The 25,987-nt window shown below is 34.6% G+C and overlaps 1 protein-coding gene across 3 annotated transcripts; it reads right to left on the bottom strand.

Moving 5' to 3' along the window:
* Nucleotides 1–25,960, bottom strand: LOC117110012 (AP-5 complex subunit zeta-1-like). Of its 3 annotated transcripts, none has more exons than XM_033252557.1 (16): nt 25,911–25,960; nt 22,268–22,405; nt 20,280–20,466; nt 18,366–18,510; nt 17,549–17,652; nt 15,595–15,874; nt 14,405–14,446; nt 9,012–9,049; nt 8,152–8,314; nt 7,588–7,766; nt 6,535–6,818; nt 5,150–5,236; nt 4,429–4,551; nt 3,420–3,738; nt 2,179–2,327; nt 1–1,200 (listed from the first exon to the last, which is right to left on the bottom strand). In XM_033252557.1, the coding sequence occupies exons 1-16, from the start codon at nt 25,949–25,951 to the stop codon at nt 1,083–1,085; spliced, it is 2,397 nt and encodes a 798-aa protein (XP_033108448.1). In that variant the 5' UTR covers nt 25,952–25,960; the 3' UTR covers nt 1–1,082. The 3 variants fall into 3 exon arrangements, with proteins under 3 accessions (XP_033108448.1, XP_033108449.1, XP_033108450.1); XM_033252558.1 differs by lacking the exon at nt 25,911–25,960 and adding an exon at nt 23,207–23,255; XM_033252559.1 differs by lacking the exon at nt 14,405–14,446.
* Nucleotides 25,961–25,987: the final 27 nt, after the last annotated feature.

A 25,987-nucleotide genomic window follows, 5' to 3' on the forward strand; every position in this document is an offset into this window, starting at 1 on the left:
ATGTGCCTATATATGGTCATGATGTGCCTATATATGGTCATGATGTGATGTCATCATGACCATATTCTGGCATGTCACATGTTTTTGTCAAATAAATTTAATAGTCTGAACAGGGCTTAACCATTCAAATTTTCACATACAATGATATCAAAGACGACAGAACTGCAAGGAGTCCGACTCTCGTGGTGGTTTCATTGGAACGTATCCTATTTCAAACAACACTGCCACAAAGGGTCGCGTCCTTATAAGACATTTGCATGTCGAGTTTCCAACTCTATTCAAATTTTAATAAGGGCCCCCCCACCACCACCCTCATTTAATGGCAATACTTTTTTTTAATGTTCCATTACACGCATACAAAGTCAGGGTATTCATACATCTTGCAGTTCTATACTCTTAGGTAATATCTGCATAATCTACCATTTAACATCTGTTATTTGATCTGAATAATAAAAATATATCACATTTCTTTAATAGCATTATTCTCCTTTTATGGAATTCCTTTGATTTTTTTTTGTTTAATTCACTTGTAGAAACCTAAACACAGAAAAAAACTTCTGCTGCAGAGAGCCATTTTTTACGACATAAGGCAAATTAGGTTCTACGGGCTTCACATAAGTGATAATTTCACTGTTCTTTTTGTTACAAATGCCTATGTGAGGAACACACACAACTGTATATACAGATCACTGCTGTTAACCTGCACATGGTGACCCTGCTACGACTGTTTCAGTCAACTGATAACAGCAACTAGAATCTATTATTCGCAAAAGGAAGCTACATTAACACCTGTGTAGCTCATGTGATTATGTACACCTGTGTAGCTCCTGTGATTATGTATTCAAACGAATGAACGAACTGCTGCTAAAAATAATTCAGTATTTATATAAATCAATTGTCCTATATCATTCCTATATATGGAACAGATACACCACAATGTGGCAGCTAGTATATATCATTTAAAAACTTACCAGACACAAATTTATATTCCAGGGGAAAATATAATAATATTACCTTCATCTCTTCTGGGTCAAAATGATCTTGATATAAGGTTATGTTTTTCTAAATGTTTACCTACAGTATCATACTTTAACAACTTCTTTGATTGTCTTGATCAGTATAGGTATAGACACACTTCCATCGCTATGCCAACGGCCATTCTCAATGCCAGGGGCTGGACTCAGGATTGATGATGCAACACTTGGTTAAAGAAATGATGAAAAAAAGAACATGATTGTTTACTAAATTGAGGGATGGATAGTATGTGCAGCAATAGTAGTGGCGGCGGCAGCGGCAACAGCAACAACAGCAGCAACAGCAGCAGCAACAACAGCAGCAACAGCAACAACAGCAGCAGTAGTCACAGCAACAACAGCAGCAGCAGTAGCAACAACAGCAGCAACAGCAACAACAGTAGCAGTAGCCACAGCAGCAACAACAACACCAGCTGCAACAACAACAGCAGCTGCAACAACAACAACAACAGCAGCAACAACAACAATAGCAGCAGCAACAACAACAACAGTAATAGCAATAACAACAGTAGCAACAGCAACAATAGCAGCAGTAGCAACAACAGCAGCAACAACAACAACAGTAGTAGCAACAACAACAGTAGCAGCAGTAGTAACAACAACAGCAGCAGTAGCAACAGCAACAACAGCAGCAGCAGTAGTAACAACAGCAGCAACAACAACAGCAGCAGCAGTAGCAAACAACAGCAGTAGCAAACAACAGCAGTAGCAACAGCAACAACAGCAGCAACAGCAGCAGCAGTAGCAACAACAGCAGCAGCAGTAGCAACAACAGCAGTAACAACAGCAGCAACAGCAGCAGCAGCAACAGCAGCAGCAACAACAGCAGCAACAGCAACAACAACAACAGCAGCAGCAGCAGTAGCAACAACAGCAGTAGCAACAGCAACAACAGCAGCAACATCAGCAGCAGCAACAACAACAGCTGCAACAACAACAGCAACAACAGCAGCAGAAGCAACAGCAGCAACAGCAGCAGAAGCAACAACAACAGCAGCAGCAGCAGTAGCAGTAGTAACATAAAAAATAATACAGTAATTAAATAAATTTACAATGAATAAGAATATTGTTATTTTCCATGTGGCTGTTTTAGTTTATAAAAAACAAAGAAAAATATACAATTGATAAAACTATCGGGACTTACTTCGGAAGCCTGAGAAGGTTAATTAGTTCATTAGCTCGGCTGATTAGCGTTTTATTCTCAGCATTATCAACATCAATCTTGGGCTGTTGTGATATCTTTGTCAGACAAAGAAGAACACGTGGAATGAGGTCTTGACAACGTGACGCCAACTGGAAAAAGTCATTAAATTGTAATTTTACCATAACATAATAATAATATTAATAATACTGAAATTGTATAAGGTTCTGGTATCTGTTTAAAAGAAAATGCTTATGGTGCCCCTCCACAAGTCATAAAATGAAAGAATGAAAATTAATGAAATCAGAAAAACAGATATCCAACTGAGCGACGATAATGCAGCATTTACAAAGATCGTATCGGCGACAGTGACAGAGAAGCCAGGCACACATTGTTAGTCTATGAATTCGTCTCCCCGTAATCTCTAAATGATTTGAAACTGTCAGCTGTTTATCGAAGGTAGTCTGAGTACGTTTGTCATTAAAAGCAACCTGTTGCTTATGCATCTTCATGTTGCGTTCTCTATGAATCAGCGTTCACTGGCTACCATCAGTTCAGTATGTGCCCAGGTTAACAGCAATTTAGAACCTCCTAATGATCCACACTGAATGTGACACGCTGAGGAACCAGGGGTGGATTGCTATGAAAAGGTCTTAACTGGTAGTCTTAACTCTTCGACTAAAGCCAGCTTTATCACTTCGATGGTCTTAAGCTTTTTCTACACTATCAAATTTTATGTGACAAAAAAATGTGATGTAACCATATATGGGCACGATGACGTCATATCACATACTGTCCAATTGTATCAAAAAAAGTTGAACGTGTTCAACTCTTATTTTCCATCACATTTTATGTGACGCTTTTTTGATAAAATTGGATAGTGTAGACAAAGCAAAGTCACTCTGCTAAGACCATTGCTATAAAATTGTCTTCGCTTAGACTGCTTTGAATATTTGAGTATACCACTCCCTGGTAACATAAAATTGAGGATGCTCTTACGCTTGTTCAAAACATACATCTTTATCAAAATGAATGTAAATAAACAGAACACCGGTTTTTACAGACGCTGAGAAGCTCTGGGAATATTCGTTGTTCGATTCTTAGTCTTGATTGATCTAGGCCTAGTACCTGTATTACGCCATGATGAAAATGATTTAAGACGGTTTTAAGTCTCCTCCGAATAGGCTTTAAAATTTAAGACAGAAAACTGGTTACATTTTGATCAATCAGTGACTCAAAGTTACCTTGGTAACAGCTGACATCATAACTGTAACCAGTCTTGGGCTGTACTGTTCTTCCTGATTGGACGACTGAAAGCACATGACCACTTCATACAGCAGTGTTTCCAAGGCCTCGTAGTATTTGGTGATAATATCGGCGGTATTGCGTTTGTCATAGCCGATACTGACATACTCACCGATGCTCCACACAACATGCAAGAAGAAATCCTCCTTGCCAGAGATGTAACGCAAATTTCCCACAAACTCAATCAGTTCAGCTTCGCAGTCGATCACGAGGCTTGGACTCTGTCTGAAGAGGTTTAGCAGTGCATCCTGCAACACTCTAAAAAAAAAAGTTTATATCTATTAAAATATATAAACTAATTTTACCAGGAAGCCATCTATCACAATGCTATGAGGGGCGGGCTCTCTAATGTGTGTCAGATTTATAAACTCTGAGCAGAAAAATGACAGACAAGTTGGCAACTTTTGAAATATAGAGACACATGAGAGTGTTCACATGGCAGGCAAAGTTAATAATGAGGACTGGAGCAGAAGGAAGACTGGAGAGGAAAATAAATGTGAATGGAATAAAAAGAAGAAAGCAAGAAGAGACTGGTCTCCGTGGCTACCCTTTGAGCGTCAAATTGTTGGGAAAAGAGGAGTAGGAAGGACAAGAGACACTTGGACAGGGGAATTCAAGGAAGGGATCAGAGTGAATCATGACAGATGTTTTAGGTCTCAGGATGGCAAAAACAAAATGAGGTGCAGATCCATGGTGCAAAGTAGCTGCTTGGACTTGAAGACACTCATAAAGCTATGTCCAGATTATCATACTTTCTTTAGACAAATAACTGTTGTATGCCCATATATAGTCATGATGTGCCTATATATGGTCATGATGTGATGTCATCATGCCCATATATAGTCACGATGTGCTTAGGACATTATGTAATGTCATCAATACTATTTTCAGGCATGTCACATGTTTTTATAAATGAAATTTTATAGACTATACCCTTTAGTAACTTACATTCTGACTTCCTTGTGATATGAAGGTGTATTGAACAAGAGTGCTGCCCTCTCCAGAATTACTGGTGTTAGTTGACACAGTAATGAATAATCTCCATGCTCCAAGATTGTTTCAAAGTACAGACTAAAAAAAAACATGAAAACCAATATCACAACATTTAAGATATTTTATTCCTGTATTTGGTAAAAGCATGGAGGTAGAAAAATAGTAACAAAAACTAACACACACATTAATAATCATTAAATCGGTAAATCTTTATTTCCAAGAAAATCACAAAGTCCAAACGGACACAAAAGTATTATTTCAGGCCTTAGCAAAGATGAGACCCTTTGGTATTCTCTTGTACAGGGACACTTGCTTTTTGTCTACCAGATTCTTTACATTTGAGTTTTGAGTGAAATCAAATTATGAATTATGAATATACCAAAATCTCAATACTCTGAGCAAAAGTGTCAATCAGATTAACACTTTTGCCCAGAGATCACCAAAAAAAAACAAAACACACAACTATAGGTTAAATAAAAACATGGTGCTTAAAGGCAAACATGATAAGACACCATCAAGAAAACATATATATATATATATAAAAACATCCACAAGTTGTAAATCTGATTTCATAGAGTGCATGAGAACACATTTGAACTGATATTTGAACTTTAATTGAAATTACTGTAAATCTATTTTGGTAGACAATTATAATGAAAATAGTTATTATAGTTACTTGAGCAGAACAGGTACGCCCTGTGAACATATGTTAACTCTAGGATGGTGCTTCAATTCTTCCAACATCTGATGAAGATATTCTAGCCTGCAAAGATACATCAAACCAACACCACAATCACAATGGTTTGCTTTTAGAATGAAGAGGCTAGAAACTCCTTAATCTTTATTCTGAGATGATGATTGGTCCACTGAGAATATTTGAAATTGTCTTTGCTTTATGTCTGTATACTCTACTTTGTTATTGCTTAAATGAATGATTTTCCTACTTTCACAAATTAAATGTAGATAATTCCATAGCTGATAACTACAAAGATACAAAGAAATTTTATTCATTGCAATATACCATAAAACCTTGAATTGAAGCCAAGTAGGCTTAATCTCGAAATGAAGCCCATCTCGAATTGAAGCCCCCCTTTATTAGTTTGCAAAATTAGCCTCGAAAAGAAGCCAAAAGTTTCTTTTCAATATATTACAGTTACATACTCTGTACATCAATTTCAGAAAACAACTAAATACAAGCAAGTTTATACAGTAGTTTAGGTGATTTAATGCCAGTTAAATACACCCCATGATAGAGAAAATTGATGTTACAGTGGCTTTATTTCTTGTTTTATACTACAAATTCACAAAATTTACAGCATTTGTTTTGAAAAGAAGCACCCTCTTTACTTTGCAAAAGTAGTCTCGAACAGAAGCCCATCTTGAAAAGAAGCCCATCCAAAGTTCGCAAAGAAAAGAAGAAGCCCAGGGCTTCAATTCGAGGTTTTACGGTATGGAAACTTCAGGCCTTAGAGGTTATTTTCGGGCGTCTACAACACAAAAATTTCGCGGGGACATGCCCACGGACCCCTTAATGGGATATTGTTTTCTCAACCACCCCACTTCTGTCCCCCCACCTTTTTGGACATCTCTGGATCCGCCCCTGCTTAAGGTAGGTTTTAGTAACAATAATAATAATAATAATAATGATAATAATAATAATTAATAATAAAAATAATAATAATAATTATAATTATAATACAGTACTATTAATAATACTGTGATAATATTTAATATAGTAATAATAGTGAAGATAATAATACTTCTCTGCTGTTGTGTTTTTATGAGGGATGTCTCTAATTTCTCAGCATTTATGTATGGGTTCCACCTAGACCCCCTTAAACAAAAAAATGTACTGCAGTGCATTGAGAACATCCACTGCCAAATTAGGATGGTTTAGCCCAATGATGGGCTCAGACAGCAGCTCATATTATTGTTACCAATGCTACACATTATTTTTTCCCCACTGGGCAACTTATTAACACCATTTTATATATAAAACAAATTTATCATATTGTGATTTAAAATCAAATTGTAGACCTACAAGAGTAAAATCTTACTTACCTATTTATAGTATCCCCCTGTCCACTTTGGTGTCGTAGGATGAAATTAAACCAAGGCCGATGATCTGGGTTCTGGAAGGCATCAACACAGGCTAGTCTTATCCCTGCCTCAGCCACAGTCTCACTGGCTCCCTTGGCTGCTAGATGGCTTGCTTCCAATGCTGCACTGAGGCAAGGTAGATCAAGCAAAGTGTGGAAGACCTCGAGGGCAGTTGTTGGTGACAGGAATGATGGCAGCAGATCAAAGAACTCTGATAAAAATGTTCTTGGGTTCCAAGCTAAAATCTTAAAAACAATTTTTAATCATTCTTATAAATGAATACTTCATTTTTATGATTGCCATGGTAAGGTTCATAATACTAGGATGGTTACCTTGCCAAGAAACTAACCTTTCTAGAGTGTCAACTGACCAATCAGAACATGATGATGATGATGAAGACAATGATGATGACGATGATGATCTTAATATATAATTGAAAAGCTCTGACTGGAACAACACTCAATGATCATCATGGTGGTAGTGGTGGTGATGATGACCATTGGGTATATGATCGTTGACCATTGTGGTGATGGTAATGATGACAGTGGTGATGGTAATGATGGCGGTGGTGATGGTTATGATGACAGTGGTGATGGTAATGATAGTGGTAGTGATGGTAATGACGCCGCTGGTGGTGATGGTAATGATGGCAGTGGTGATGGTAATGATGGTGGTGGTGATGGTAATGATGCCAGTGGTGACAGTAATATGTCGGTGGTGATGGTATTGGTGATGGTAATGATGGTGGTGGTGATGGTAATGATGCCAGTGGTGACAGTAATAATGTCGGTGGTAATGGTAGTGGTGATGGTAATGATGTTGGTAGTGGCCTGCAATGGGAACTTTGTCAATGATAATGAAACAACCATTTGGGTCTGTCCACACTATATCACATTTTATAAGTAAGAAATTTGTGTAAATGTGATCATACAGTATATGGGCATGATAGTGTCATACTACATCTAAATATGGGCATGTGACAATTATTTGTCACATAAAGAGCATTTAACTCACCTTCAGAAGATTTGGAAAGTATTTTTCCAGGATATTGGTGTTATGACAAAGTCTTTTCATGTTGTCCCTACACAACATAATAGCATCAAATGCTACAGCATGGTCGTAATAATGCATACTAATAGATTTACCAAAGAACAGGTCAAAGGCCTTCTGAGGATCATACACCACAGCATCACCTAGGTAACACAATATGAAAACATGTTGGTTCCTCTAGAATAGTTTGTTATAGTGATCTCAAACAATTATTTGCTATAGGAAAGGAGTGAGAGTTATATTTATACTATTTAGTCATTTCTATTTAATTTTTTCCCCTATTTTTTTAAAATGGGAAGAAAAAATTAGCTAACTTGTGTAAATGATTTGTAAGTGTTTTATGTGAAGACTTTATAATGCTATCAATGATGATGAACAAAGTTTCTAAATACAATACAATTTAATTTACAAGTATAATTTGAATTTAGAAAAATAAAAATCAAACAAGCAAACAGGAATTCAAAGTTTGATTTAAAAAGAGTAGAAAGTATACATATGATAATAAAATATAAGACTAGATAAACTCACAATGATTTAAATAGAATTGAACTATTGTACACAGCACCCTCGGTTGACCAATGTCATCACTGATTCTAGCATAAACTCTCTTCAGTGCTGGAAAGAGCTTAGGTATCATTGAGGAGTCTAGCTTGCAGACAACATCAAGAATTGATATAGCTTCAACTAAACACTAAGATTGAAAAGGGATCTTGATAAAAACATGTTTTTGCTTTTTTTTTTTCTAATAAGAAACTTGTCCTCTTTGTTGAAAAATAAAATATAATTCTTAAATAGAAGATAGTTAAATGTGGAGAATGTAGCCTAGTGTGGGCACTCCTACCAATCTTGGGTGTATATACTCCATCCGCATAGAAATACTCACAATTAAGCAATTAAAAATAATTTCATATCACCTTCGCCATCCCATAAGCCTGAGCACAGGACAGGTCACGTCATCTGGCTTGGAGGCAGTTGATGTTATGTTATTGATAATAAAGTGTTATCCATAAAATATGGAATTTTTCCATGATTTAGTACTAGTGTTGAACCCAAGTATTTATACAATATAATACAGTAGGAAGCTCTAAGATTAAATTAAGGCAACCAAGTAGTGTACAATATGGTAAAAGTAAAGAACACACAATAACCAACTTCCAACTGATCAAAGAGGGCGCTGTTGCAGATAGGAATACTGCTCACAGAACAACCCATTGTATATTTCTTTCATGCAGTGGGAAATGTACTAATTTCGCAAACAGCAACATTTTTAATTAATATTAATCTAAGAACTTGTGGAAATTTTAGATGATTTAAATGGACTTCGTAAAATCATTACTTTTACTTTTAATATCTCATGAAATAGGGATTAAGCAAGTAAACCTACTTACTGCTTCAACTAATTCTTGATCATGCACTTTCAATGGTCCTAGAAAAAAAAAGAAGACATAAGACATAACTGATAAGAAAAACTTTAACGATCATATTTTACAAGGCTGGTCAAAAGGATCCACAGAAAATAATAAGAAATGAAAATCAAAAAAATAACATTGCCCTTAAAACAAATAAGGTAAAAATATGGCTTTTCACTGAGGAACAAAGAAACATCATGGTCTTTTATTTTTACAATAGGTCATCAATTGTTGGCATAATTATAGGGTTCTTTGTCAACCATCATTCACCCGATTTTGGCTGTAATTGTAACAACAGAGCTATCCAAATCAATTTTTTTTAAATTAAAGCATTCCAAAGATCATAAAGTGTTTTTGGCTTCCCATTAAAACAAATATTTTGCCAATTAAAAAAACCATTGATTTTAAGACTCATTGGGCTTAAGTCATGGAATATATCTCTTCAGATAAAGCATGAAAAAAAAAAAAACATATTTAAAATTTGCAGAAAAAGCCAAATAAAAAAAATAAAAAAACTTGTTTAGCATCACCACCCACACCTGAATTTTCAAGCAAAAATTTAAATTTTAGATGCGGGAATTTCTTTTTTAATTAAAAAAAAAATTATCCAGGAAATGCTAAGCAAAATTAAGTATAGACCTATTTTAAGTGAATTAAAACAACCATTTCACCAACCAGGTGTAATGTATATTGTAGGCCTATTGAAAATGATTAATTTTAACACTTTTTTGTATTACTGATACTGTAGATTGACTAAAAAAAATGCCCCTCACCCACCTAAAATGTTAAAGAGATGTGATGCTAAACAAGTATTTTTTTTTATACATATCAGCATCATGACTTATCCAGCTTCCCAGAAAATGTTACCCACTTTTCACCATTAATAGTGGTTTCAGCAGTTAGTGGTGAAGGGTCACTGAAAATAAGTGAGTGATATCCTAATTCAGTTTTTTGGAATTTGAGAAAAAACAAAAGAATCAACATAAAAATACTATGTATTTCACTACAGGAGGTCTACCAGATATACTGTATCATTTCCTGCTGAGTGTAGAAGATGCAACCCATAGAACATGTCTGTTAATGAGATTTAACTGATGGTGGTGAAATGTGACTTTCAAAAGTTGGTAGCTTTCATTTTGACTTGTACACATAATGGTACAGCAAAAGTTAATTTTGTGCAAACAAAATTTGAATTAAAATCTTACACATAAAAAAGCCTGAAGATGAATAAGGGCAAAGCAAAACAAATTAAAAAAAAATGCAAAAGCAAATATTAAAAAACAAAATATAGCAAAAAAAAGGAGGAAAGGAGCAACACAACTGGGTTACTGTACTGCAGTGACCTTAAAATATTATTAAAATTTAAACATTCTTAACTCCCTATCTTGTGATTGGCATATAATACTGTAGATCACTATTTTAATACCTCTGATAAATGGCAACTAATTTAATATTTTCATTTATGAATGTAGTCTCATTCTGTAATGTGATCATACCTAAATCATGTGACATACCTAAATATGATCATGATGACATCACATCATAACCATATATATGTACATCATGACTATATATGGGCATACAACAGTTTTTTGTCACAGAAAATTTTATAATCTGGACAGAGCTTGATTGATTGATTGATTGATTTTATTTATTAACCAGTCAAATACATACAAGGCAACAGTGTGCAACAATAATACTCGGGTTAAATGGATGTTCAAAAAAAGTAAAATACTTAATTCCATTAGGGTCCAAAAGACATGCAAAAAACAAACTGCACTTATATCTAAAGATAGACAATTATATAAAATTCCATCAAAAGCAGGGGGAAAAAATGCAATATACAGGCCAAAATGGAGAATTTCAAAATTGTAAAAAATTAAAAAAAAATTGCACTTATAAAATTTTAAAATGAAGGACCATATACAAAAAAAAAAAATTATAAATATAGTACAGTATGACAAAAGACATGAGGGAAAATGTCATAAAATAATGTAAACATAAGAATCCTCTTTAAATATTATGTTATAAATGGAAGCGACATAAAAATATTTAAATTAATTATATCAAACACAGTGGATAAAATATATATGTTTTTCATAAAAACTATTTTTCATTTTTCAAAGAATTTTTTTTAGCAACAGACAACTTCACATAAGCTGAAGACAAACTTGATGAATGGGTAGATATATCAACCTAAATATTCTGAGAAACTAATTACTGGCTGCATGCCCTAACTGATCGCATCGGTTGGCAAGCATTTGTAAATCTAAGGACAGACTATCAAATTTCATTTGACAAAAATAAGTAACATGCTTATATTTGGTCATGATGATACCACACAATGACTATATATGGCTATGCAACAGTTTTTAGCTATGATGAGGAGTTCTAAGAATACCCTGCTGCTTGGCTGTGCTTTTTTGCTGATTGACTGCTTTTTTTCACGGCTGAATGACTTTGCTTTTTTTGCTGATTAACTGCGCTTTTTTTAAAATTTTTAGAGAATTGAACCAGGTACTTCTGACACAAGGTACATTCATGCCTGCAGACCAACTAGCCATAGTTATTGTGTAATTTTAAAGGAGCTCTAGGAATATTCAGCTGATTGATTGTTTGATTGAGTAATAGATCTTTTTTGTATGGGCGGCCGTAACTGGGCAACACACTCTACTGCCTCTATTATACTGCCCTCATCGGAGGTTTCAAGATTACGAGAATTTGTTTGTCAAGAAAATGTGACAATCTGGAAAGAGCTTTAGTCTAATTTACTCTTTCTAAACACAAGACTGCAACAACCAACATAAAAACAAGGATAATAATTCTGTATTTAAGATGTATTGTCCCCTGAAAATAAAAACAAAAAAAACAAAAAAAAACATAAATAAATAATTTTGAAATTTACTTGCTCCTTTTGCAGTAACATACAAATTATTAATTTGAGCATAAGAATTACTGAATTTTAAAAAAAATGTGTACTCTGATTTTTATATAGAATGATAAAAATTATATCATTATCCATATAAAAATGAGAATACACATTTTTTTAAATGATAAAAATTATATCATTTTTTTCCTGTAAAATTATGGGTAAATACCTTTAAAATACACCCATTTCCATGTTCTAGTTAATCATTTTTATTATACTTCAAAATGAGCTAGGTAATTTCAAAAACCATTTTTATGATATTTTTGGGTATTTTTTATGGGACAATACATCTTTAATAAAATCACACTAAATCCATGCAGTGAGCACATTTTTAATGTAAAATTCATGATAAGTAATTGTGGCAAAGACAAGCCAAGCCAGTCACTCGTCAGAAATAACTTTTAGTTATTAAAGATGAAAATGAGAGATATATAATGGTAAAAGAATAATTTAAATCCGACATTTCCTTATGAAGTTAGAAGCACTTAAACTTACAGCTGTTTAAAGTACAATATTTGAGAAATCAACCATCAAAGTGTGTGATTTCAGGCATTTCTTAGGCAGAAACCATCACCAAATTGGTAAAAATTATTGTCTTAACATTGAAAATGGGGAAAATAACAGCATAGCACGATGTATAAATATATAAAGGTTAGTTTAGTGCAATGAAATAGTTTCAAAAATTTTGACATTTCAGCATGTTTTGGCCATTATCTCTGAAACAAGATTTGCGACGAGTGACTGGTTTGGCTTGTCTTTGCCACAAATGTAATTAGCATCATGACATTAGTATCATAATCATGTTGTCTAGGTTCATACTCACATACACACACACACACACCCTCACACCAGCTAACGGTTAGCAGAATCCAGATAATAATATACGCGCTCACCCTTGCGTTAAGAAAATACCAAATTAAGATATCAAGAGGATGATGATGGAATCACTGGCAAATAGGAAACTAGAAATTGAAATATGTACATGGGATTTGTTAATGATAGAAAAGCGCTCAATTTGCTAACCGATAGCACTCACTAACCATTAGCGTATCCAGATTCTGGTAACGGTTAACCGATCGGGCATTCTAACGGTTAGTGCTAACAGTTAGTGTGAACCTAAACCAAAATGTTGTACTCATTTACGAAAATTTCTTTGAGGATCATTTTCCACTTAAATATTACAATGCAAACCTTATCAATGATTTGTCTAATATAAACGTTATACACCCCATTCTAATTAGCAATAGCGCCTTCTGGAGGATGAAATGCTCTGAATAATTTAGTTAAAATCTTTCATTATGTTGAGTATTACGAAAGTTATTACTAGCTGCGGAATTCAATGTAGTTTTTCATTTGTTCAGCTCAGTTTTAAAAGCTCACAGAAAGGATGGACAAGCAATGCATGATACTATTGTACATCAACGAAAAGCCACTTCATTAATATAAAGCTGTTCAAAAACGATAGCCATGCAAAAAAACACATTAAATACAGTATTGTTAAACTGATAATAAATACACAAAAATTACAATGGGTATCTATGCTAAGTATTAATGTAATCTATGTTTACTATGTAATTAATACAATATCTTTTAACAATGTTACTGTCTATATGCTAAATTTGAGAAATACCAATACACCAATAAGCATCTTCCTAGTATATATTATTTTTGCTTCTATGCATCTTCTATTACCATTAATATGAATATTTTTTGACACAAATTGTTAGTATATATTTTAGATACAATAAAGATATTCCAACAACCAGTTTTGTAATCATTATCATCATAATCATCAGAGACATGATTAAAGATAACAACATTATCATTTGAATAATCATTACTAATTTTATCATGCTAAATTTAAGTGTTCAAAAGTATATTTATAGTAAAAATTGCTTTTCTGTTTAAATTTGTGTTTTTACATAAGCTTAATAATATTAAGTAAGGAAGTCAGTGGTCCCAGGTCTTTAAGGACTTGTTTTTATAAAGGACCCCTGAATAGTCTCTTGTTAAAAAAAAAAAAATCATCATCTACATTATCACAATGACTATCATTACATAATTCACTCTATCATAGAGCTTCAAATCAATATTATTCTCCTGATCATAATTGCTATCATCATCTCATCATTATCATCACCATCATCAACATCGCTAATGTATTATCAAATTCAACATCATCAGCATCACAAAATCATAATTTTATTTCAGTTTTTTTTAAATGTTTATTTAAATTACAATACACTATAAAAATGCAAAGTAACATATTTGCAAATTAAAAAACAAATTAATATCTACCATTAACATCATTTACATAATATATTTGTATTTATATTTTCCACTACCTCTTTGACCATATATTTATTATAAAGCAGGTGGGTTGGGTGTTTTAGTAAATGCAAATTTTTTACAGCGGAGCACAAGCTACACACAATACTCATACCTGATTGGTCATTTGGTGACTGCCAATTGCTGTGAATTGCAGCTAGTAAAATTGAATATATTTGTTAGGACTTTTGTATATAAATTGTGTTATGTTCATCATCATTAAGTTTACCATTGATGTTACAGTCCTTATTGTCACCGACCCAAAGGTCATCATCATCATCATTCTCCTTTACCACCAAACAATACTATAATAATCATATGATACTATTATTAAATCACAATCACTTTAATCTTGACTATTAAATCATTGCTATCATCACCATACAATCACCACCATCATTGTTATCATTCTCAATGATCATATACTCATCAAGCATATGCTTAATGAGTATATGATCATTGTCATCATCATCATAATCAACATCATCATCATCATTATCATCATCATTATACCATCTGATTTAACTAGGCCAATAAAACCCCTTTGTATTGCCCAACCCAAAATGATGATAAATTAAAAAAATCTAGGCCCTAGTGTCAGATTTGTTTTTTATTCCCAAAAAAAATATACAATGATTGTTACCAAAAAAGAGCCCAAAATTATATAATGTTGCCAAGGGCCACTTTTTAAGCATTTAATAATAAATTTGCTGTAGTCTTGATTTCAGCCCTGTGTTACAATTTTATGAACATAGGACTGTTGTCAATGGGATCATAGAAATAGGCCTAGGCCTTTTTTTTTTATTGAAAAAATTGCCAACCAGAACTCCTTTCTAAATGAAACTGACCTGTGTTTGGGCAACATGAATTATTGTTTGGTCCTATTAAAATCATCATTATCATCACCATCATCATTGTAACTATCATTATCAGATTCACCGTCATCATTGTCACCACATGGTAACACTGTCTTTGTCAATATCATCAAAATATCGTTAGCGGTGATTGGATGAAATATTGAAGAAGTAAACGCCACTCACGCCTCAAAGTTTTGTTTCATGTCGAGAGCTTCTCATCTTTGTTTTATTTTTTTTGTTTTTCTTTGGGCCATAGAGGGCATAGAGATGAAAGAAATGGGAGACCATTTCCATTACCACTTAAGTTAAAAATAACATTTATTTACTTCTTTCTCATATTAAAATCATAAAACATTACAGAAAAATCTACTCCTCATTAAGTTCAACACATAGGTATGCAACATAATAAAGTAACATTATAGAGGAAAATATACTGTAATAAACTTACTTCTCTCAGACTGGTCTATGACTCTAAGGCAGTATTCGCATGCTCTCTCTATCAGTGCTAGCTTCGCTTTGCTAAGAAACGTTCTTGTCTCTTGGCTAACTTTCTGGGGCTGACCAGAGGAAGCACTGCTGAGTTTTAGATGGGTGTCTATCAGCCAGGCTTTGAGGCTGGAGAAGCTCCATATGTTGAGGAGTTGGTCCTCAGAGTAGTACTGGCCTAAGCTGAGAATAGTGAAGAAGTCTTGGCAAGCAGCTCCATCTATCTCTGTCACAGGAAGTGGCTAAAAAAAAAATCAACATCAATATTTGACTATGAGTTTAATATATAGCCATATGTTAATACTGGGTTAGAAGGGTCCACAAACTAGAGGAAGTTACTTCCCAGATATCTGGTTAAATAAGCTTCCTTTTCAAACATATCTAAGGCTGTGTTCAGACACAACAAATTTAAGCTAGAGTAATGTTAATCGAGTGATGTGAACTTGTGCACGGCGCAGAGAACGCCAGTATTTTTTATCACTAGTGTACGATAATACACCAACAGACCCCAGATTAGCGCACGCCCCTGAGTTACAACAGTCATGCATCAATAGTTTTAAACTAAGCCAGGAATTGACAAATCACAATAAGCCTAGATATATGCAGGAAGTAAAATGCGCGATTACGAAATACAAATATTTCGCGCGAATACAATACACTACAGTAGGATTCATTAATCGCCCAGTCAGTCTGGACATCTCACTAGTTACGCCATGGATTAACGTACATCTGGCGTATCTCTCAGGTTCTGAACGTAGCCTAACTTTATTTTTTTGCGCATGTGATGCCCATGTGCACTGTTTTCTATGAGTCAATTGATAATGCACTAGTAAAAACATGCAAATATTATGAACTTGCCAAGGTTGGGACCCCTGGGATTATTATTAAATATTGGGTCATGTCAATATAGGACTCAGGTCATGTGTCACTTGTAGTGTTCAACTGTAATTTACTGTTTTAGGTGAAAAGTGACAAAGTAGGACGTAAAATAGAGGGCATCATAATGCTAAAAGGTCAACAATGCAAAAGCACAAAAAGAATGATGATCATTAGATGATCAAATCACAAATAATAGCAGTATTCAGTTCAATAATGAATTATTTGATATTCTATACTTGTCTACATTAAGTACCGCTCACACTTACCAAATTTTGTTTGACAGACACATGACATGTCTAAATATGGTCATGATGTCATCACACCATGACCATATATAGGCACATCATGACTATATATGGGCATACAACAAAGAAAATTTGATAGTCTGGACAGAGTTTTACAGTCTGGTGATGTATTGAGATTTGGTGATATGACAATTGCGGTTCATATGAACATAAAGTCATAAATCAATATTGGTTTTTTTATTAACACCAGATCCTATTTCAAGTCATGTGCCAATATTTGATTATCAGTATACTCATATTGGGTCACCTAAAAACTGGGTCATATTTCATTGCAATATATCCATATTAGTTGATAATTCAATATTAATTTTTATCTTGTAGTTAGAAATTTTAAAATGTTACCATTAGCAGTGGCTGAAGATGAAGTGGTCTAGATACTCCGAAGGGCGAACCCAGAGATGTCCAAAAGTGGGGGAGGAGAGCGGAAGGGGGACCAAAAGTGGGGACGATCGAGATAACTGTACCCTAGAAGGTGAAATTCCAATGTTTTAGATGCCCGAAAATATCCTATGAGGCCTTTTGGACAATCAACTTTTTCTTTTTTTTTGACTATCCAAAAAAAGAGGGGGGCCCATCGGCATCCCTCTAAATCCGTCCCTGCCTCCGTCTGCGAAAATCCCTCCAAATTCCTGATTAGAGTTACCAAACATTAGCACTTTTTCACAGCAAGGTGAAACATGTTTAAAAAAAATATATTTTTCATATTTGCACAAAAATAAAACCGATACTCACCTGTTCGGGGCGTCTTGACCGTCTTGTGTAAGGATTTGGAGCCTGGTCAATGCTAGCTTCTGATAGCCAATCAGATATTTGTGAACTGATTACATACATTTGTTCTGGAAACAAATATTTAAGAAAATATCAAATTATTTAAAGTTTTATATACGAGAGATTCTTAAAGCTGGGCGGTCACTGCATTGGATGGTCGTCGGACGACGCGATTCTATGGAGAACGCAACGCCACAAGGCATGCACAATGGATGATATTTAATGATGATAGGTTCAAACTGCCACCGATAAGCATGAGACTTTTGTCATAATTTAATCTACAAACAGACATTTCGCTAAACTCTCCTCCCCTCCCCCTTGGATAGTAAGCAGCTTTCGATTTGGACGACGCGGCGTTCTACGGCGGGCAGTGTAGCGTGAAACCGTACTGCGCATGCGAGTACATGGGGAAGTCGTTCGTTGTGAGGATTTGACAACGGGCTTTAAGCGATTTGGCGTTGTGTTGACTACGGCAACGCGAGTTTATAAATACGTGCTCGCTGGGGGCGCCTGCATAATTGATCACGTGATACGAGGGAGCGCTTCGTCCTGTAAATCAAAACAGCTTTGATGTTGGGACGGAAAGTGCATAGTACGATACGCGCATCTTCCTCGCCCAGTTTTGATTGGGCGGTTAAGTTTGATTGACACTTTAGGAAGGTCCATTCAGGATGAGGACATGTTTTTTAATAAAGTTTTGATACGCTAGTTAAAAAACTCTATTTTTATAATTATCTCTCATCGGACAATGTATATTTATGCTAATATATATTCATCTTACCCCCAGATAATAGATCATGGTGTAGACTAGCGATTATAATGAGGGCGCCAAGAGCTCTGGTTTGGATGACATACTCAAAGCCCATCGTTGACACCCAACGGACAAACTGGCTTGTCAGCTTATCAAGATGTCCATAGTCTCTTCCCTACAGTATAATCGAAGAATAATTTCAAATGTTCATAAATAAAAGTGATTGAAGGTTTTGTGCTTTGAAGCAAGTTTGAATTGTCTGTAGATCGTTGGTACCTGATGTAATGTCCCATAATTCTTTATTAAAGAACTAGATTACAGTATACTGTACACACTAAAACAATCACAAAATGGTCAATAGACACGCTAATATCTATGCCATAAGGATGGCTAGGATAAATTCTAACCCCCCCCCTTTCTGTTTGCTGATTTTTTAAATCCTTAATTTGTTTACCTTGTATAATATTGGTGGTAATTATTAAATTTAAACCTGTGTGTATTATAAAATTCATAAAAATGTGTAACCACAGTTTATTTTGACTAACACATTTTTTTTTGGTCCAACATTAAGTAATTTTACTTGTTGTTTAGTGTTTTACAGTTGGAGTGGCACACGATTTCCTGTGATAGTAGATTTTGTACAACTTTTGCCCCTTCTTAGCCTTCTTCTTTCTGTGCCTCTGTTTAATGTTTTTTGTGCATTGCCTGTATAAGTTGGAAGGTATAAAATAGGATAAAAAATTTGTAAAGGTTCAACGAAAATGTAATGTCAGAGCAACAATCTATAAAAAATTTACAGAAAGTCCATTAAAATCATGTAGCTAACAGTCAAAATCTTTATCAATATCTATTTGTTCTATTATAATTTTTATGCTATTGATTATTATTATTACTCAAAAATTAAATCTGATATAAAAAAAGAATACTTAAGGCTTAAATTAGAAAATATTGTTGATTTTCATAAACTTAAGGAAATAGCAAGAAAAAAATCCAATGGAAGGAAATGTTTGAAAAATGATTTTAATAAAAAATATACTTTATGTTTAAGGTGAAACGTGGCTATGACTTTCAGTCACAACATTCATTTTGTGTCTACAGTAAAGTTTGTAATTAAAACAATTATTATTACAGTACCAAATTTATCAACACAAATGATACAGTTTAAATATAACAAGATTTCTTGATAATATAGTAAAACTTGCTTAAGTCGACTTTGCATATTAACTCAAATTTTTAAGTGGACTTTACATGCAAAACTGTTTTGTTTTCCATTAATTAACAATCAGTAAGTCAAATTTTATCTAGAAGTCAAACAATTTTTCAATGCCATTTTGGATTCGACTTAGGCAAGTTCAACGGTATTTCACCAGCCCAAATATAATCAACAGGGACGAATTGCTATAAAACGGTCTCAACTGGTATTCTTAACTCCTCGAATAAAGCCGGCTTTATCACTTAGACAGCCTTACTAAAGTCATTCCTCTAAGACCATTGCTATAAAACAGTCTTCCCTAAGACCGCTTTGAGTATTGAAACGCAAACAAGCACTCCCTGGTAACGTAAGATTGAGGGTGGTGTCATGCGTGCTCGTGCACGCAAATGTATCGAAATGAACGTAAATAAACGACGTAGACAGACAGTATTTTGACAGATGCTGAGAAGTGTGCGGAGTATTCGTCATTCGATTCTGAGACTTTGTCGATCTAGGCCTAGGTCTTGCCATTGCACTGTTGAATTATTCAGCAGAACGCCATGATGAAAATGATTTAAGATCATCTTAAGCCTCCTCCGAGTAGGCTTTAAAATTTAAGATGGCTAACTGGTTAGACCGCGGTATAGCAATGGTCTATAATCATAGACCAGTAGTGACGTCACGATTATAGCCGGCTAACCGTCTAAAGACCGCTTATAGCAATCCGCCCCAGGTTTTTGGTTTTTTCTCACCTGGCACATTGAAACTGATAGAATGGAGGCCATGTTCTTTGGATTCACAGGTGGGCTAAAGTTGTCAATGATGAGCTCAGGTGTTGGGCCGTACTCCTGTAAAATGGCCGCACACTGCAGTGGAATGAAACCTGGCGGACCCTCAAGAAGAACATGCTTCAACAGACCTAATGCTTTTTTTGATAAACTACATTTATAAAAACAAATGTTAAATATTGTAATGGTATCACATAGTTCAACAATAAAGCCGCCCTGTCCAGACTATCAAATTTTGTCGTGATGGCAAACGTCACGACCATACAGTAGGCAGTTTTTGCCGCACGACGTTAACTTTAACAGATAACGTCATAATTTATTCATCTTGCGTTGCAGAGTACGTTAATTTCAGGATTTTACGTACTCGACGTACGCTAGTTACGGGTTTAAGCACGCGTATTTCGATTTGTTTACAAAATGGGCGGAGCTATCGTGCTGCATGTTGGGTACTAATGTTTAATTTAAGGTTAACGTCGTGCGGCGAAAACTACATATTATATACTTCATGGCTATATATGAGCATATTACAGTTTTTCGTCAAAGAAAATGTGATAGTGTGATAGTGATAATAACTCGCAGCATAACTATGCCGAATTCCATACAAGCTTGGGTACGACTACTGCAGCAGTCGTACCCAAGTACCTTTAGGCGAAATAAAATTAACTGTTAGTTGCACGTCCGGACTTGAATTTAATGCATTTTTTGGTGAGTGTATTTACTGTTTGATATTTACCATCCTAACTATAAATGGTAAACAACCTGGAAAATAGTAAATAAAAATATTTTTTTAAAAATAAAAGTAAAATGAATGTAATGTATTTCTGCCTTATTTGATGTTCCCATCTCTTCTTAGGCTTGAGATCATTCTTTCAGATATTATTGTTTTTGCTGTCCATGGAAAAATGAATTTTTTTTTTAAAAATAGTAAATAGTAAATTTGTTATAAATTACCATTTAGAGTTATTAATGGATGGAAGACTATACACTATATAAACGCAAGTTGCATTTTTTTCTAAAGCGTTTATACCAGCTGCAGTTGGTTAAATGCAAAAATTAATGTGAAATGCATTAACAATTTTTGCTCTCAATCACTGAATTACTATGATATTACTCAAGGTAGATGAATGAAAAATGAACTGAGGGTCGGCTTACAATTACATCTAGACTGGGTTCTAGTCCCTAATCTTTGTCTTAATCAGTAAAAAAGCTGGGAAAATCTTTTTTGGCACCAATGGTGTTCCATATTACCTATTTGCTTGGCGTTTCATAGTATACTTTTTCTTAGATTTAATTCGCATAAAAGTTTCTCGATATATACCGACGCTGGTGGCACTCTCCAAAAACCTATAATTAGAGACTTTTGGCAAGTCTATTACATAGCATGCAATTGCTAAGTTTCCATCACCTTCACTATATTGCAGCTAAAATTCAAGTCTTACTAATGTTGCTTAGTCATAGCAATACCAAAATTCTTTATTTGTCCAAAATAACAAAACAAGTAAAATCAAAATGACAAGAATAAAAAACAAGAGACAAAAAGGAAACCTCATGAAGCCATGGAGTTAGTTTTCATTTTTTTTACTCCATAATTTTCTTTATAGTATTTAGTACCTTTTTTACTTCATAATTTTCTTTGCAGTATTTAGTATTTATGTTTTTCATGTGTTTTTACACTCTACTTTTTAAATAACTTTTTTTTTTGTTATTTCAACATTACAATAATTGCACATATAAGGAAGAATCTGTTGTACATACAGACAAAGCACTGTAAGTCTAAAGGTTTATATTTATCATAGTAGGTTGGCTGAGTTGTTAGTATAGTAGACAATATCAAGAATATTCAACAAGAGCAGAGGGTATTAAAAAAAAAGGGGAGAAAGAAAGAGGAAAGAAGGGATTATTTGAAAAAATGACATTTAATAATATTCAACAACAAAACAGAATTTACTTACTTTCTAGGTTTCTTTGTGCAATGTATCAAGAAAAAGAAGTTACGCAAGAATGTGGTGATACTTGTACTTCTATCTGTTGACCTCAGTCGGTCGCATAATTGGTCACATAACGATGCAAATCCTGTCTCATGGACGGACCTTCAATCAATTAAAAAAATAGTCTGTGTATAGCCTAGGCCAGTACTGTAATACCTGTTTTTTTTATGTAAATAAATTAGGCCTACTAGGCCTAAATCAAATTACTGAATATGATAACTAGTTTACTTTAATTAAGAATGTAAGCTAGATGCCGCCCTGTATAAATGGAGGGATGGCTTTATTCGGTGTAAACACCAAGCAAGGAAAGAAGACTTATTATCCAGTGGGGTCCTTCTGGTGGTGATTGGGCAGTACTACAGCCCTACACTTTTTCGAAGAGTGTACTATGTTCTTTAATGAGTATGTGGGCCACATTGCACACAGGACCAATGGCAATAAATGTCTCATCCGAAAGACTGTGCGCTATTGTATTAGCATTAGCATCGGCCCTCCAATCCAACTAAAATACAACAAGGAGAGCAGCAATGAGAATTGAACCAGGAACCAACAACAGATCTCCTCAGTTCAGCGCACACACAGTAGCTAGCACCAGTTTAGCTGACCTAGCTATCGTAAGGACCCTTAATGAAAATTTCTTAGGCTAGGCCTATTCTACTCGTCATTCGACAGCCCGGCTTACTTCCTTGAAGCTGGAACTAACGTGGTGAGGCAGCTGATTTTGCCAGGCCAGCCTAGCTTAAATAGTAGAGCAGTCTTAAAAATGTAGATTTAGGCCTAGGCCTTGGATATATCAATTTTCCAGAATCCACATCAAAACTCAAATAACTAATGCAGAAAAACACAATCACTTAGTAGAATTTAAATCACATTATTTGCTAGAATGATATCATAATCACAAACCTTCCTTTCGTCAAAGAATGGTCAATCGAGGAAGTCGCCATCTTTCTGCTTTTCAATCGTAAACAAATAATCAACAGAATCTTTATTTATCATGCGATTTAAATACAATTTTATAACTTATCAGTTTTTTTATTAACAAATTAAATTTTTATAATTTAAAGTTATAATATTTTTTATAATATAGTAATAATTTTAGTTAAATTGACGTTAATTAAAAAAAAAATTATTTCAATGCAATAATTTGAAACCATGGTCACTTCAAGCGGAGTGGTGATTTTGCACAGTAGCTAGGCTCTTACACGAGTGTCGGAGATAAAATTAAAGCGGAAGGCATCATTTCGCTACTGTCGGCGTAACGGTGCTGATCTCAAGAGGGGAAGGCCGAGTTGATCCTGTTTATATTGGCTTTATTAACAACTTAGTGCGTTACATTTAGGCCTACTGCCAAGAATGTCTTAAATGGTATGGATAGACGACATCACAACAGGTAAGAACAACCACACAAATAATTTCTAATTTGATTCATGGCTTCCTTTCTCAAGTTTTTGATTTGAGATGATGGATTATTGATATACTGTAGGCCAGGCCTAGCCTAGGCCCTATGGCCCTAAACCAGCATGGGGCTGGGGCTACCTAGGCTAGCCTATATAGTAGAGAGGCCTAGTAGTAGTAGAGTAGGCGAGGCCCTAGCCTTTTTAACGTGAGTTAATACTTAGCACCCTTAATGAATCCGGGTCGTTTCGGACCGTGTCAATTTATCCTATGTCGAATTGGCCCTGCCCGGGTCGTTTTAGACTTTCTAGGTAAGGATGCTGAATCTACTCGTGTCAGAAAAAGAAGGCCCAAGCGATGTGCATTTTACTCCTTACAAAATAAGACCAAATTGTGGTAATATATTTAATCATCAGCGTTTTGAGTTTACGGCCTCTAGGCCACCCCCTCAATGCTTCATGTTAATGCCTGTAAAACTTATTTTTTTCTTAAAAATAAAAAGACAAAAGACTTCCGTAAAATTACAGTAGAAACCCTGGGCTGGTTTTTTTTTTTTTTTTTTTTTTTTTAACGTGAGTTAATACTTAGCACCCTTAATGAATCCGGGTCGTTTCGGACCGTGTCAATTTATCCTATGTCGAATTGGCCCTGCCCGGGTCGTTTTAGACTTTCTAGGTAAGGATGCTGAATCTACTCGTGTCAGAAAAAGAAGGCCCAAGCGATGTGCATTTTACTCCTTACAAAATAAGACCAAATTGTGGTAATATATTTAATCATCAGCGTTTTGAGTTTACGGCCTCTAGGCCACCCCCTCAATGCTTCATGTTAATGCCTGTAAAACTTATTTTTTTCTTAAAAATAAAAAGACAAAAGACTACCGTAAAATTACAGTAGAAACCCTGGGCTGGTTTTTTTTTTTTTTTCGACCACTTGATGGATTTTTTTTTAGAGTACTTTTGCTAAATAAAGTGGGGGGAGAGGCTTCTTTTCAAAATGAATGCTGTAAATATTTGGAATTGCTAATGTAAAAAAGTGTACATTTTTCAAACATGGAATTCAACTCAAAATTATTCAAGGTTTTACTATATTTCAATAAAAGGGAACAAGTCTAAATTGAAAAGATCTCTTTTATCCCTTAAAAAAAATTAAATAAAAACGATATGGAAAAGCATTAAATTATACCTTTAAATGTATCTCATTTACGGAAAAAAGGATAAGGAAAAAATAGACAAAAAGCTCCAGAAATATTTATTTATTTAGTCTTTCTTTCAAGTTAGCACTGTCAGTGACGCAGCACTGACTGGTTTCATGCAAAAAAAAATGCAAATCAGAATATATATCAAATGAACTTAAATTAAAAGGGGGGAAAACCCTTAACTACAAAGAACTATTTAAATTTGAATGAAGGCAAGAGAACAGAACTTTGTAATGAAAGTGAATACAAATATTAAGGGATTTTATTAAGTTTTTAAAATGTAGTCAGTTGAATATCATTAAAGTTTGATCTAATGTGGTTTGAAGCTTCCGTATCTTAGTTGTACGGTATAAGAATGTTCTCTTGCCTTAGCTCCATTTCTGCTCTATTAAGTCTCTTTATTAACTTTTGACTGCCAGATCTTTTTTAAGGTTCCTTCCCGTGTGCCAAAACAAATGTACATGCAAACATACCTTTTTGAAATTTTATCTAGTCATACTATATCATCAAAATGATGTGTCTAATAAATTGGCGGGAAAATATTAGGAGGCGAATAAAGTCATCAGCGGCACTTTTTATTACCTATGGCAAGTGCGAGTTATCTTGTCTGCTTTTTGCATGGGTTGATATATGTTCAAAAGGCGCCCCCTACTTGTGCCGCTCGAGTGTATTACTGGCAGCTAACACAACAAACATACATACGTCATTTGTATGTTATCGTCTAGGTGTATCTTCCCAGAAGTTCCTGTCTCTTATACACATCTAGATGTGTATAAGAGACAGCAGCCCGGCTTACTTCCTTGAAGCTGGAACTAACGTGGTGAGGCAGCTGATTTTGCCAGGCCAGCCTAGCTTAAATAGTAGAGCAATCTTAAAAATGTAGATTTAGGCCTAGGCCTTGGATATATCAATTTTCCGGAATCCACATCAAAACTCAAATAACAAATGCAGAAAAACACAATCACTTAGTAGAATTTAAATCACATTATTTGCTAGAATGATATCATAATCACAAACCTTCCTTTCGTCAAAACATGGTCAATCGAGGAAGTCGCCATCTTTCTGCTTTTCAATCGTAAACAAATAATCAACAG

This window comes from Anneissia japonica, unplaced genomic scaffold (genome assembly GCF_011630105.1).
Source record: "Anneissia japonica isolate Jap-2015-1 unplaced genomic scaffold, ASM1163010v1 scaffold4031_len268452_cov156, whole genome shotgun sequence".
NCBI lineage: Eukaryota > Metazoa > Echinodermata > Crinoidea > Comatulida > Comatulidae > Anneissia > Anneissia japonica.